This window comes from Scophthalmus maximus, chromosome 11, assembly GCF_022379125.1.
Source record: "Scophthalmus maximus strain ysfricsl-2021 chromosome 11, ASM2237912v1, whole genome shotgun sequence".
Lineage (NCBI taxonomy): Eukaryota > Metazoa > Chordata > Actinopteri > Pleuronectiformes > Scophthalmidae > Scophthalmus > Scophthalmus maximus.
This window is the reverse complement of record NC_061525.1, coordinates 14,870,244-14,884,609: the sequence shown is the minus strand read 5'-3', so window position 1 is coordinate 14,884,609 and position 14,366 is coordinate 14,870,244. Positions and strand designations below refer to the sequence as shown.

At 42.6% G+C, this 14,366-nt stretch overlaps 2 protein-coding genes across 15 annotated transcripts in view; both read right to left on the bottom strand.

Moving 5' to 3' along the window:
* limk1a (LIM domain kinase 1a) overlaps positions 1-11,719 on the bottom strand; it is a 43,635-nt gene extending 31,916 nt beyond the window's left edge. Inside the window, exons 1-2 of one of the 2 annotated variants that reach the window (XM_035622996.2) lie at positions 11,531-11,719; positions 8,631-8,730 (exon numbers count right to left, since the gene is read on the bottom strand). In XM_035622996.2, coding sequence (XP_035478889.1) covers positions 8,631-8,730; positions 11,531-11,588 — 158 coding nt within the window. In that variant the 5' untranslated portion in view covers positions 11,589-11,719. Of the gene's footprint in view, positions 1-2,184; positions 2,355-8,630; positions 8,731-11,530 lie in introns of those variants that run through there. The other variant, XM_035622997.2, reaches the window with a different exon arrangement.
* A 1,009-nt stretch (positions 11,720-12,728) lies between these two features.
* The window catches only part of elna (elastin a), a 48,785-nt gene continuing 47,147 nt past the window's right edge, over positions 12,729-14,366 (bottom strand). For all 13 annotated transcript variants that reach the window (XM_035623202.2, XM_035623201.2, XM_035623204.2 and 10 more), the window contains one exon: positions 12,729-14,292. In XM_035623202.2, coding sequence (XP_035479095.2) covers positions 14,246-14,292 — 47 coding nt within the window. In that variant the 3' untranslated portion in view covers positions 12,729-14,245. The remainder of the gene's footprint in view (positions 14,293-14,366) is intronic.

The following is a 14,366-nucleotide window of genomic DNA, read 5'->3' as shown; positions in this document are numbered from 1 at the left end:
TGCTGTCGTAAAGGGGAAACAGAATAGTCTGCCATTTTGAAGCCTGGAGTTAAGCATGATGACCAGCAACATCTTATTTTTCTAGAAACAGACATAGGAGCCGGGGGCTGGTCCGACTGAGAGCTCGTCCACTGTGCGCCCACCTACACCTGCAACCATGCACCGATTGGACGGTACCAGTAATCCACGCTCCAATGAATACAGTGTTTATCATCTATCTTACTCTAAATGAGAGCACAGTTTACTGAATGAACATCATGCTGTATTGAAAAAGACTGGAAACTAGCGATTGAGAGCATAAACTCCTCAGGAAAATGTTTACTGGGGTTATAAATCAAGTGAGAGGTATAGTCACTTTCTCACAGACTTCTAGAAAGGCTGACTTTTGTTTTGCAACCAGTGGAGTCTCCCTCTGCTGGTGATGTCAGAGATTAGAGTCTTCAGGCACTTCCGTTCCGCATTGGCTTCCCTTTTTCAGACCCAGTTACTTAGTCCATTTTTATATACAGTCTATGTTTTTAGTAACTGCCCCCCGATGAGCATCTATGTGATTGGTTGGATGAACTGTTAATAACCTTTTGATCAACCTATTGAAAGGCAGCATATTCAATTTAATCTCTCTGGTCTAATAATGATTAATAAAGTAATCACAGTGTGACTGCACAGTGACCGTCTTCTTGTCCATCCGCCACCTCATTATGAAGAGTTAGTGATTAAGTTCAAACAAAGTGTCAAATAAAAGTTAAGTAATGAAAGGCGAATAAAGGTGAAGATAAAGGTCATACCTGATGGTGACAGAGAGAATGTGGGTGTTAATCCTTCTCTCTTTAATCACATTCAGGGTTTAAGTCTGGACTCTATCTGCTCCAAAGGCAACAAAATTGAATTTTTAAAAGTATGATTAAAGTACCGTAGGGGGCCAAAGGTCAGAGCTCGGGGAACAGGCGATTAATCAAAATGTACCAAGACACAGGACGACTCTGTTATCAGCAGGTATGAGGCTCCGCAGCATCGTGGTGAGAAGGAGCAGGAGGTGTCGGTGCAGACAGAGAGGCATGTGGATGAGTGTGAAAAGAGAATGTTATGTTTTTTATGTTAGGCTTCATGTGAATATCTTACAGCTTGAAAAAGAAAATTTTTGACATTTATCCTTTCATAAATATCTTTACATACACACACACACACACACACACACACACACACACACACACACACACACACACACACACACACACACACACACACACACACACACACACACACACACACACACACACACACACACACACACACACACACAGTAATTCCCAAGTCTTCCCTCTTCAAAAGAATAACGGCACCAGTGTGTAAACTTGTGGAAATATCATTTCATGTCATGACATCAACATTCGGCGACAACAACAAAGTCAGCACCACACCGATGACGTGAGTCACGTGTGAGACAGCAGAGCTTGATTCATTGTCTTGTTTTGAAAAGAGAAGTAAAATACTGGGGATTTCTGGATCCAGACACAGCCGACCAACAGGGAAGTGAGAGACAATTTAAAAAGAAATGAGTGAATACTCTAAAACACATTTTAATCACCACATCCCTCTGACCATCCTGTTTACTGTTAGATACTGTAGGTTTGTTGAGGAGTCATTTATCCACCGAATGATGAAGCTGTTGTTCGTTACATTCATGTCAGTCGATGGTCTGACAGTTACCTGCGGCGGACGTCAGACAGATCATCCAAAAAACAGAGCAGATGACCTGTGTTTAATGTGTAGAACTGAAAATATTTACTGTACGAAAACATATCCTAGTTTTAGTTTCTCAGCTCCAAGGTCTTTCTCCGTGTCTTTATGACTCAATTCGCTGAATCTCCATGTTTTGGACTGTTGGTCAGACACCAAAAGGCAATTTGGCATTATTGTTTCATAGACCGAACGATTATTCAGATTAATTGCTAATGAAAATAATCCTCATGCAGCTGACCGCACAAATTAACAAACAGGGTTAAATAAGTTAAAACCACGTGGATAAGAAGTTGTGCAAGTCCACAGAATATTAGTTTGTACAACTACGGTTCCATGATACATCAGAAAACCATGTCTTCTGAGGAAGATCAAGTCAGGGACTGTAACTTGGGTTGAGATTGTCTGAATAATGAGCCACTCACATAAATTCACTGGTTCACTTACTTTGTGTGTCGCGGTCGCTTCTCGCTGCACTGGGCCTTTGCTGACATGTCACCCGTGGGAGCGAAGGTCTTGTTTTGACAGTGAGAGCACCGACTCATGGCAGCAGCTCTGATGTTCAACAGCTCCACCAGCCTCAGCCTCTTTGTCACAACCATCAATGACACCCACCCACTCTCTCTCTCTATCTCTGCCTGTGCTGCGTCTCTCCCTTCCTCTATTTCCTCTCTCAGCGTAGCAGCACCGAGGGGTCGCGCTCCTTCTTTGACCATTTCCTGTCGACTGCCCGCGCTGTGGGAGCAGCCATGACCCTGTGACGTCACATGGCTGCTTATTTCTTCTTTTTAAAACCTCATGAAGTCTCTGCTTACAGACCCTCCCGTGTAATGTGATCCTGCCCATTTCCTGCACTACGTTCAATACATTTAAAGATTCTGGCAGCGCAAATCAGATTCGCCAATTATCCATCGTCTATTTGAGCCTCAAAACTCCTCTCAAATAATTTAAAAGATGAGGTAGAGGTTCAAGTGAAACAGCATCTCCCCTCTTATCACCTGAAGTGTGTCCTCACTCTCCAAGAAATCTCATTTAGGCTGTAACCTCTGTTCAAGCAGCCTCAGAATAATCACGATGAGTCGGATATCGTCTACTCTTCAGTGTCATCAACCAAGTGTTGAGACGGATCCAAACATCTTCAGACACCTCGACAGTGAAACACAGAGGAGCCTCCGAGAAACAATGGACGGGTATTGGTATCAGCATAAATGTCAGCAAATAAGAGAAATCAAAAGTTATTGCAGAGAAATATCAAATGTATGTTTTCGGTAGTTTAGAACTCGAGAAGCTTCAACAGCTAAATTATGCTCACACACTGATGCATCATCATTCAAAATCTGATAGTGTAATAATACTGTTTATCAGTCATTGTGCACATTTTCTCCACAGAACAATTACTTTTATTGTCTCATACTTTTAGTACATTTTGCCAATAACGTGTCTGTACTTTTTACTAAAGTAGTAATTTTTTACTTGTAGTGTACCACTAAAGTATTAAAGTACTTTGACATTAACGTATATGTACTTTTACTAAAGTAAAGTGTCATCATGTGTACTTGCAGCTAGTTAATTGATTTACTGGTAGTTACAGAGAAAAAATCACAGAGTCCAATGATGGAGACTAAAATCCCTCGTGCTGGATGTCTCCTCCACGTCACCATAGAGACAGTTGCTATGGAGTACTGGAGCATTAGGCACAGTTATCCAGAGTTATTACAGTTCACAATTAAAACAGACGAGTAGAAACATTTCTCTTATGAAAATCAAATATATGATTACAATACAATCTGCTCACAGCAGTGAGGCACACAGGCAGCCGGTTTGTTTTCTGTCAATAATCAATTAAACCACAATACACATCCCTACCCCAACTGTGTTTGTTTGTCAAATATAATTTGTTAATTATAATTAATAGTCATAATAAGTTGTTCACTTCATAATCTCAACTCATCAACATCACTGAATCATCAATACTGAAAGAGTTCAGTGTTGTGCGTTGAGATTTATTTTCTACCTCAGCTCAGTGAACACTCAGCTGATTATCGTCGTCTGCCTCCGTCGTCTTACTGCAGCTTCTGTAACCAGGCAGATTTCATCTGCAGGTGGAAACAGCTGAGTCACTGCAGAACTTCATGTTGTCGGCTGCTGAGCAAAACTTCACCGCAGGACGGAGTTGGAAGGCAGAGGCTCTGGTGCAGAGGAGATTTCACCGATAAATGATCAGCACTGTGATTCCTGTTCACTATGTATCAGTCCTCACACGATCAATGATCAGTAGCAGTGTTTTCTCGAGACGGCGTCAGTAATGTTGGTCCTGCAGATGTGAGTCCGGGTGTATCATACTAATATGATAAACTATTTTCCCTATCAAATAGCTGCTTTTCTTAACAACTATGTCCATGTGAGTGCAAATAAAACAAGTCTCTGTAGTCCTTTGGGACAAATGCTGCTGAGGCAGTGACTGTCAGGCAGAAATAGTTTTGTTGAGAGCAGGACAGTGGTGCACTGTACTGCAGAGAGACTGCAGCATGAGTCGAGTTTTATGAGCTGGAGCAAAACATATGTAGACACTGAAAAGATGCAGACTTTGAGTATTGCATTACCAAGTTTTATGCACATTTGCAAAGCATTTTGATTAATGAAAGAAAGATGATTCTACACACATACAGAATGCTAATAAGCATTACTCTAGAAACCCTTTTATTCCTCATAAGGAGGAAAATAAGGTTGGGATAGACTCCAGAGTCTCATCATAATGATTCTACACCTTACTACACATGCATCATCTTATTTTAATGTCAAGAGCAACTTTGACCTAATCCCCACAAAACCCCAGAGAAGGCAACACAACTCAAGAGATCCTTGATGAGATATCAGAGCGAGTCCCGGCAGCCTATTCAAATATAATGTATTAATGAATAGTGAAAAATAATGAAACATTCCATTTTGAAAATTTGAGAGCAGCACAGTTCGATAACACAAGCTGGTTACTTGTCTCTGCTCTTCCTTTTCTGTTTTTTTCCACAAGGAGACCTTGATATTATAAGATTCATCTTGCAGTGTGACGATAAACCAGGAGTGGGAACCCTCTCAGTTTTTACAACATCCTTGGAGGGACATACTAAATCACTGAACACACACAGACCGGACCCGACTGTAGCACAACATTCCACGTCTACGCCACGATGCTCGTCAGTGATGACACGTAACAGATACAGATACGTGTGTTGCATTCGCCTCGACCATGACCTGACAGGCATACAGCCAGAGGAGGGACCACCCTGAAGGACATTAACTGCACTCTACTATTTTGTTATTTTCTATGTTATTTTCTTTTATTATGTGATTATACCTGATACAGATGATGACCACGACAACAAAATTGAAATCTAAGTTATAATAAACCAGGTTCATCTTTAAGGTGTCTGCTATGGCTTCTCATAGTCAATTTATTTAAATAATTTTGGTTATAATGTGTGAGTTTTTTTCCCACTAAACTTCCCACTTCAAAACCATTGCATTTACCAAACTGTGTCCACTGGAATATCTTCTGGTCATGTTTACAATACTATGATTATTATAAACATACAATTGGTCCCTGCTTTTAAACCAGAGCCCAAGAGAATGTATGCAACATGAAGAAAATGAAAAACTCTATTTTCTCACATAGCTCTCTGAGACTACACCACAACATCTAAAATGACAAAATTCAATACATTCTGAATGATACAGTAGAAAGAGTGATTCATCGGATCAATAAAAAGCACAGTGGTAGTTGACTACTAATTCCTGAATGGCGGTGAATGAATGTTATGAGGACACAGTCACTGTGGTGTTTTGTACAGTTGAGCTATGGAACAAAAAACAGTTCACAGTGAGAACACGGTTGCATTTTCCCATGAAACCCTACAGTACAGTGAGATGCTTCTATTTTCTCAGGAGCTTTTTTTTTTTCACCAAGGGGACTCTCTAAGGTCTCTAAATAACACTGACACTATCCTTTTGCAACCCCCCCCCCCGTCTCTGTTCCTTCCTTCTCATCTCCTCTTCCTGTTCACCGAAGTAATGCTCCATCGCAGCACCGGGCCCTGCAGTTGGACAGTTCTCTTTTTTTGGATTCAAGATTTCCACCCCCCATCTCACAAGTGGAAATCTTGTGTGACAAGTAAATCCGTACTAAATCCTCCTTCTCTGTGACAATCCTGCCCCCTCTCAGGATTTGGATCTGGGTCAGAATAACATTCCCTCTAATTTCCAGACCTGGTGTGCTCTACGAATACACATCCCAATTATTTCTAGGAGGACACAACACTTGAAGACTTTTGTTTCAGACTTATTGACTAATTTTACATCTGTAAATTCTGCTATGTGTTGTGTCCCTGCATGGTGCGCAGGAGGGTGACGTCTGACGAAGCTGCAGGCTGACACCTCAAAGTGGGTGTGAACGTGTTATGTCAAAATAGGCCCCTGAGCACAGAGAGGTAAAGGGCGTCCTACTGCCCCCGTACTGAAAGAGATGCTCTGTGATCGTTTGTATTTCTTTCTTTTTTTCCTCTTTGTCATTGTTTTGCATAATAACGATAATAGTTTTGTACAGATGTATAATCTATGTCCTTTAGTGTCTGTGAACTGAGCTCTACGACTTTCAAACAAGAAATAGTGACAGAAAAAAATTCGGTCTGAGTTTGACCAACTATTCACAGCCAGTGAACGCATCCAAGTCAGATGCGTTTACTGGTCGTGAATCTTCTGGAGATTTTCCTGCTGTACATTCAAATGGGCTCACTCGCACATGTTCGGGAGATATTATATAAGATCTTCAGTAGCAAAAACTGGAGCAACATCAACAACCTTGTCCTATTAATAATAAATAGAGGAGCCTTGAAACTGCCCCATTTTGAGGAAGGCTCCATTTGTTTTTCATTTGATAAAGGAAAATTCAACTATAAAAACAATTTGTTTAACTGTGTGTACTTGCAGTCTAAGAATCTCACATTTCATTTCATCCTTCCTTCCTTCCTTCCTTCCTCCCTCCCCAGCTCAACAGAAGCTCTGGCATCTCAAGTTGCATTTTGTTGTGTTTAAAGGATCAATAGCCATTAGCACATCTCAAACACATGAATCCATTTTTAATTATATGCTCAGAATCGTGTTATATGACCTAATCTGAATATTTGGTGATGCCTAAACCTCAAGATTTTTTATGAAAGTCCGAACCAGGACAACAAAAAGGGGGAAAAATGTAGTAGTTAAAGTCAAGTAAGAGCTTCATGGATCCACAGACCAGCTCTTAAAAACTTTTACAGACAGATCATAAAGCAAATGGAGAAATCAATGCCTGCATATGAAGAAAAACTGTTTTGTAGTGTAACCTGCTATGTGCTGCACAGTCAAGATGCTGTGATGAACAAATACACCAACATTTATCTCTTTACCTAATTTTAAAATCAACGTTGAAGAGATGAAGGAATCAGTTATGTGAGATTGATTTGTTGCTATTATACTTGAAGGCAGCACTTGCATAACAGTATTGAAATTCAATAAATTTAAATAATAAAAAAAATGGATGTGTTTTATTTATTGGATTTGTTGCTAGTTGGGTTTCACTCTGCTTTCCCCTCAACACACGTTCGTAAATTTGAACTCAAGTCACCAGAATATAGAAAATCCTGTGTGTTCAATAGACAAGGATTGTGCTCATTATCAAAAATGAAGAAACTGGTTAAAATTCTAAAATGTATGTAGATTTCTTTCACATGGAGACACATGCAGGTTCACCGCCCACACACAACATGCCACAAGATAATTTACCAAAATCTAACTGAGAAGAAACTGAAGACATTTTGTGCACAGTCACCAGATTCACATTCGAATCCCATCAGTGTGTAGTGATGCTTCGGTCTCAATCTCCCAAATGTGTCACCTCACGTAGAGAGTAACCTCCGTGAGACTGAAACACAAACCTGCCCATTCTTCTCTCCAAACAAAACTGTTGAAAAGTTAAACCAGACACGCAGACGGCTGTGGAAATGTTAATTTGTGTGGCAGCTAAAGGTCTGATACGAGAGCTCAACATAAATTTAAAAAAAGAAGCTTCAAGAAAACACACAGAAAAGCTCTACCTGATGCCACCATAGACAAAAAGGACCAAAACTAAATAAAGGGAATTTTCTCAGAAAGAAGAAGAGTAAGATGTAAATATACTTAGTATTCACACACATGTTAACTCACAGAAGATCGGCCAATGGCACATTCAGGTATAACACACGCCTGATGTCACGCTGATGGAAAACAGGGTTAAATGCAGCAGCGGGAAAGTGTGATGTCTCCCATCCCCAGATTCATTAAAAAACTGGATTCAAAAGGATTTTCCATATTGATTAATCTGATGAGCATGTTCTCACTTCATTAATTCACTCATCATCATTATAATTACAAAATGTAAGCAGCAAAAAACAATCGATCAGCAATCAAAACAGTTAATAATGATTCGATTTTAAATATATGATTGTTTTTACGTTTTTTTCTTGTCTTCTTTGACCAGAAGAGTCAGAACAGAACGTGGGACGGGGTGATATGCAGCAAATTGAAAAACCTCATAAAAGGCCACTGTGTTTGCTGCTCAGCACCGAAGCCAGACAGACGCAGGTGGACACACCAACTAGCTGGTGAACATGATGGAGGATTTAACAGCCACAGAGCGAGATATTTCTCTCACGAGCTGGTTGAGACCAAAAACAGAGCTAAAAGAGAATGAATATTGGACTTTTATCCAACTGATGGTCAGAAACATGACTCCAAATGTATAATAACGATGCTCCATAACTGAGATAGATGTGTAACAAGTTCATTCATGGACAAAAATAAAAAGTGTTGTTTGTGTTGAACGGTACCTGAAGCAGACAGTGTGCCAGTCAGCGTTGAGGGCCTGCAGGTACTGCTCATCGTAGATCCTCTGTTTGCATCCCGCACAGACGGGCAAACTTCCTCCAGCTGCAACAACAATAACACATCAATGATCATACTGCATAATGTACACAGAGACATTTTTTTTATAGCTCATTACTGGAAAATCATAGCAGTTCTTGTGAGGAGATGTACAAATTGCTGCTGTGTGTTTGCATGTGACAGTTATCTCTGCCCTTCTCTCGCCTTCGATGCAAATCCCCACCACAGCTGGTTAACAATTCGACTGAAGCTCCGGGAGGACCAGATATGAAACATGCAGTGTCTGATGATTCTTCATCACAACTGACGGACCAACACGACACACGAACACTAGAAACCTGGGTTGTGCGTTACTCATGACTCCGACCTTCTCTCAACCGTGTAAATTGGGGCCGTAGCAGATGAAAGTTGCCGCAGCAGCTGTTCTCTGCTTCCGTCCTCATGATTCTTTGTCAAATGTTGTGTAACAGGCACAAGCCTCTTACGAAGTCTGAGTTCAGGGTTTGTTTTTGAGTACGTCTGTGGCGCTCATTCGTCCTCTCTCTCCGTCCTGTTTGACACGATTCTTGTGTAGGTGGGAAGTTCTCTGGTCCGTGTCAGACGGATACGCAGCACAACAAAACAAGCGATAGTGCAAAACATGTAATAGATTTATTGTCAAAGCTGACCGTCACAGGCTGCCACATCTGTAAATTTAACTTACACACTCTACAAACTTTTCTTTAAAAATTTGAAGTGTAACAGTTCGGCTCAGAAAATGCTGCTTCTGAGCCACAGTCTGATAAGGACTGATCCCATGAATGAGACGACTGTCATTAGCTGCAGACCACAAATCCCCCCCCCCCCCCCCCCCGTTCTCTAACGAGGAAAATGTTAATTACGATTAGAGTTTCGGGAAAAAGCAATTTGGAAGAGACGGAACAGTTGACTGAGTAATGCAATCAAAAGAGAAAGCATCAGAAAGGACGAGGTGTCGGCAGCAGACGTTGCATACAGAGGATGTTGCTGCTGCTGCTGCAGTTCATTTGCCTAAGAACACACACACTCCGTCACATCTTGGGCATGGAGGTGACGAGGCATTGACACGCTGACATGCAAAGTAAAAAACATCATCAACACGATGACCAGTCAAGCATGTCTGATATTAGCAGAACTGTAATCTAATCTAGAAGTGAGGGCTCCAGATGATTACTGCCACTGCCTCGTCTAGCCCCTGCTGCGTTATTCTTTTTTAGCATCACTTCTGAGCTCCGGCACTTTCCTTCTCCGAGCCTAAATTTGTCTGCAAGTTGACAAACTGTCCTAAATCCTAAAGCTGCTGTCAAGGGTAGCACCAGGAACAATATTCAGCAGCCACGTTGTCACCGCAGAGCCTTCTGTGACATACAGCAGATACTTTTTAAAACAGAAGGCTTGATTTTGAATTCTGGATGAGTCACACATTATGTTACCATGACAAGGTGAACGGGACGCTGCAAAGTAGTGCAAGAAGAAGAAGATTGCAGTTTCTGCAGTAAACAAACACAGAGAGCAGGAAAAACAACCAACATTTACTCACTGCATTATTACTTTTACATCATTATTATTATTATTATTACAAATTACATCATGAGTGAGAAAGTTCATTTGAAAACACACAGCAACATGCAAATGTTCAACATCTATAGCAACAGCACGCACACACACACACACACACACACACACACACACACACACACACACACACACGTGTCTTACAACATGTATACTGGTGCCAGGGCATCAATAATACACCGCGAGAGAAGGTTTTACTTGTTGGCAGAGGGGTTTGTGTGGTCGGCTCATTTCTGTGATCACTGCCTGCTGTAGTTTTATCGATCAGATCAGATATGAGGCAGGTCCACTTTGTACTCATGCCTCTCCCTCCCTCTCTCCTTTCAACCTCAACTCTTTATTAATTCATATTTATGATTTCACATCATCTCCCTGACTACATGTCTCCTCCTGACCTCTGCTGTCAGCGACGACTCAAATGCCTCAGTAAAAGCAAACAAACACACCTGGGTCTGCGCGCGCACACACACACACACACACACACACACACACACACACACACACACACACACACACACAGTATATGACTTGTGCGGGTAAAGGAATATGCATACAAATGTATTGACTGGCAGCAGCTCTTCTTCACATGAGCTAAAGTCAGTATAATGCAAAGTGAGTCATCACATGAAACTTGACTGGCAGATACAGCGAAGTCATTGTGTACAGTATCCAAACATACATGACATCATGCCATAAATGCAGAGCTGAACCAGAATATTGATGGTAGGGCCGAGTGTATTAGACTAAAGCCTCTTCTGGAGCAGTGGTACCCAGATTCCTGGTTTACTTCCTCATTGTACAAGAAAAAATAGACAGTCATTTAAAGTTTAAAAAGTAAAGATTAGAGGGAAGTCTAAAAAAACATCAGGAAAATGTTAATTTACGTTCAGCACTGCGTGTCAGGTCGAGGCTATCACTTTCAACAGCTGCTCATAAAGTTGTGCAATGTTCGCATGTATCATCCCCACACGGTCCTCGTGTTACGTTTATTAATCTAACACCCTGTTGATCAGCAGAATGTCAGTCCATCTCATCGCAGAGTGGCAGGCCTGGATGATGGCTGCATCCACCCGGAGGGAGAGGAAACGTGGCTTCGGGACCAGCAGCCGGACGCGCCCTGCAGAGACACCTCCGCCCGCTGCTGGCGCACAGCCACCGACACCCAACGACAGGAGCCGAACCCTTCTTCGTTCACGGCCACTTTGTGTGGAGCAACCCCCCGCCCCGGCACCGCCGCCCCTCGTCCTCTCACCTTCCTCCTCTCCCATGCGTTCGTCCTTCCACGTGCAGCAGAGCAGCATCAACCTCATCCACTCTCCGCTCAGAGAGCACAGCGCCTCCAGGTGCACAGGTCCCCGGTGTCCGTCCCTCCGTCCCTCCCGCCGGTCGGTCGTGTCGCTGCGCGTCGGCTTCTCCCCACGGAGGACCGGACCCGCACACAGCTTCCCTCCCTCCCTCCCTCCTTCGTTACCCCGCCGCCTGCACGGTTTCTGCGGCGCTTCACTCAAGAGGGCGGCGGACCAATGGAGCCGCAGCTACGCGCAGAAGCAGGAAGCGGAGTGGCCAACCAGCGTCGCTCCCTGGGTGATGGACGCACGTTGACTTTAGGGAGGAGGCGGGGCGCGGTTGGACCGGCGGGGGGGGGGGGGCTCCTGTCAAGTCCACTCTGACAGTGACGTTTGAGGCTTTCAGGTTTGAATTTGTCCACAAAAATCAACATTTATTTTAACTAGAGACTAAAGTTTCTAGTTCTTTTTCAATAAATACTGAGGGGGAAGGACAATTTCCCTGGAAATCAACACCTTAAATTCAACACATTGTCTCATTGTCCTCTAACTTAACCCTCAAAACATATTTTATTTAGGACAAGATTAAACTAATCCTTTGATAGAGCTGAAGGCGTGTAGTTAAGATTTGTATCGTCATCCGGCAGTTTCATATAGTGACACTGGTGTTTCTGAAGTTGGACGTTATGAGACCAAAGCTTCTGCTGCTGGAACAACAGTGTGAGACACTTTTACAGGATGTGGATCACGGGTCAGTGGTTCTCCCAGCAGACTTCCAGAGGACGGCAGCACGAGGTCATTGTTTCCAGCTGGCACAACAAGAAAAGATCATAGTTACTGTACTGAGGCTGTGGCGAAGACCGCCCCTCAATCTAGGGTTGGTCTTCAAAACAAGTTAGAAGTCAAAATCTGTTGGTCTTTGATTCATTTTGCCCGGAGGGGCGAGACAGGAAACAATTGGCTGAACTGGGACATGTCAAAGGTCCCAGGCAGGCAGGACTAGAGCTCAGGATATTATCGCTTTGTGGTATGTGGCTCACAGCAAACTGATCCACCAGGACACTCCGAGCCCGGTGGTTTTGATCACCTCTCAGGGGAAGCTGCTGCTACTCTCTAATGCATTAAGGTAGAGGAAAGAGAATAAAGGCTCATGGGAAGTCACAATATCTTTAAACACATTTTATTTTGTTATTTAATGAAGCAAATAAAATGCCGGGATATCCGGGAACAAGTCACATGTGTGTCATGGAAATATAAAAAGTGCAAAACCATACTGTTCCTCCTTATAAAAACAGTTTTAAATAAAGATGAAGAGTATCCCACGGCACACGAGGCAGGCTCAAAGACAGTCCTCACACAGCACCGAGTGAAGGAACTGAAGCCGGCGAACATCAAATTAGTACAAAATACAGTACACAATTACAGAAAGAGATGGGGTCACTTGGCAAAAGCGCTCATGAGCCTTTGGTCAGTAAAGCCTTTTTTTTTTGAAAGCAGCTCAAGTAAATGTAGTACAATGGGAGCTCTTAACACAAACTGTGGACTCTCCCATCTGTCAAAGTCTTACTCATGTGTTACAAAACTTAACAGTAAATAAATGCTAAAGCAAAGGATTGTTCTCGTTTTATGTTCACACATTCCTGATAGCAATAAAGCTATCAGTCAAAACATGGTGCAAAGAAAATCTTGAATAATCATGTAATGACAAGTTACATAAATGGAAATAACTGCTGCAATGAGACTAAACATGTGACACAACATTCATACATGCTGTACGTTAGGACAGCGACACATAATGAAGCATTCATACATACATAATGTACATGCACTGCTTTCTGTGGTTTTTAAAACATCCTGAAATGAATGAACCTCTTTTTGATTGTCTTCAGCATGACCTTTCCTCAGAGCAGGAGCTGCTCTTCATACATCCCAAGTTTGGCAACATTAAAAATGCTGAGAAAACCGAACTGCATACAGTAGCAACAAGAATCAGCAAAGTTTCTCGCAGAGCAGATGGGTTGGCCGGAAGCCTCGTTTCCCGCTGCCTTTTACCCAGCATGCCTAAAAATAGCAGGAGAGAGAGGACGGTGGAGCCAGTGACGATGCCGAGATTGGCCAGATTTCATCCGTTTTTTTAGACGAGCCTCGACCAACCCCGCCGCTGTGATTTGTCAGAGAGGAGATCTGCACAGTGAGGTGTGACAGTGTGGGCCGCGGCACTGAGGACAGATCACCTTGCTTTAGGATTAAAAAACCAAAGGGGAATCATTTGCAGGTCACATCGGCAGGCGATGATTCAGACAGTCTTTCGCACAACAGTGCACAACGAACATATGCCAAAGCAACACACACACACACACACACACACATTTCCACACACGGTGACACAAACACACTATGTATTTTAAGTAGGCTGGCGCAGTACGTGGAGTTAAAGCTGACTAACTTGACCACATTAATGATTAAAGGCACTATCAATAACATACGTCACATCAGAACGTGTACAAGACTGTGGGTCGGTGGGTTTGTATAAAAACAGACGTGGAAGTCAAGTCAGTAAAAAAAAAAAAAAAATCTTTACACATTGTCTAATGGGGTTCGTTTGCATATAAAATGTACATTCTCAATCATGCAGTAGCACCATTGTTTCTTGAGGTCACGCTGGAGTCTCAAGAGATCCTCTACTTCCTCCTCCCGCAGAATTTGCCCTGGCATCCTGCAGCTCCACCTGCAGCGAACACCACCACATTCACCGATTAGACTTTCTCAGCATTAACTAGTTCCAAAAACGGTGTGTTAGAT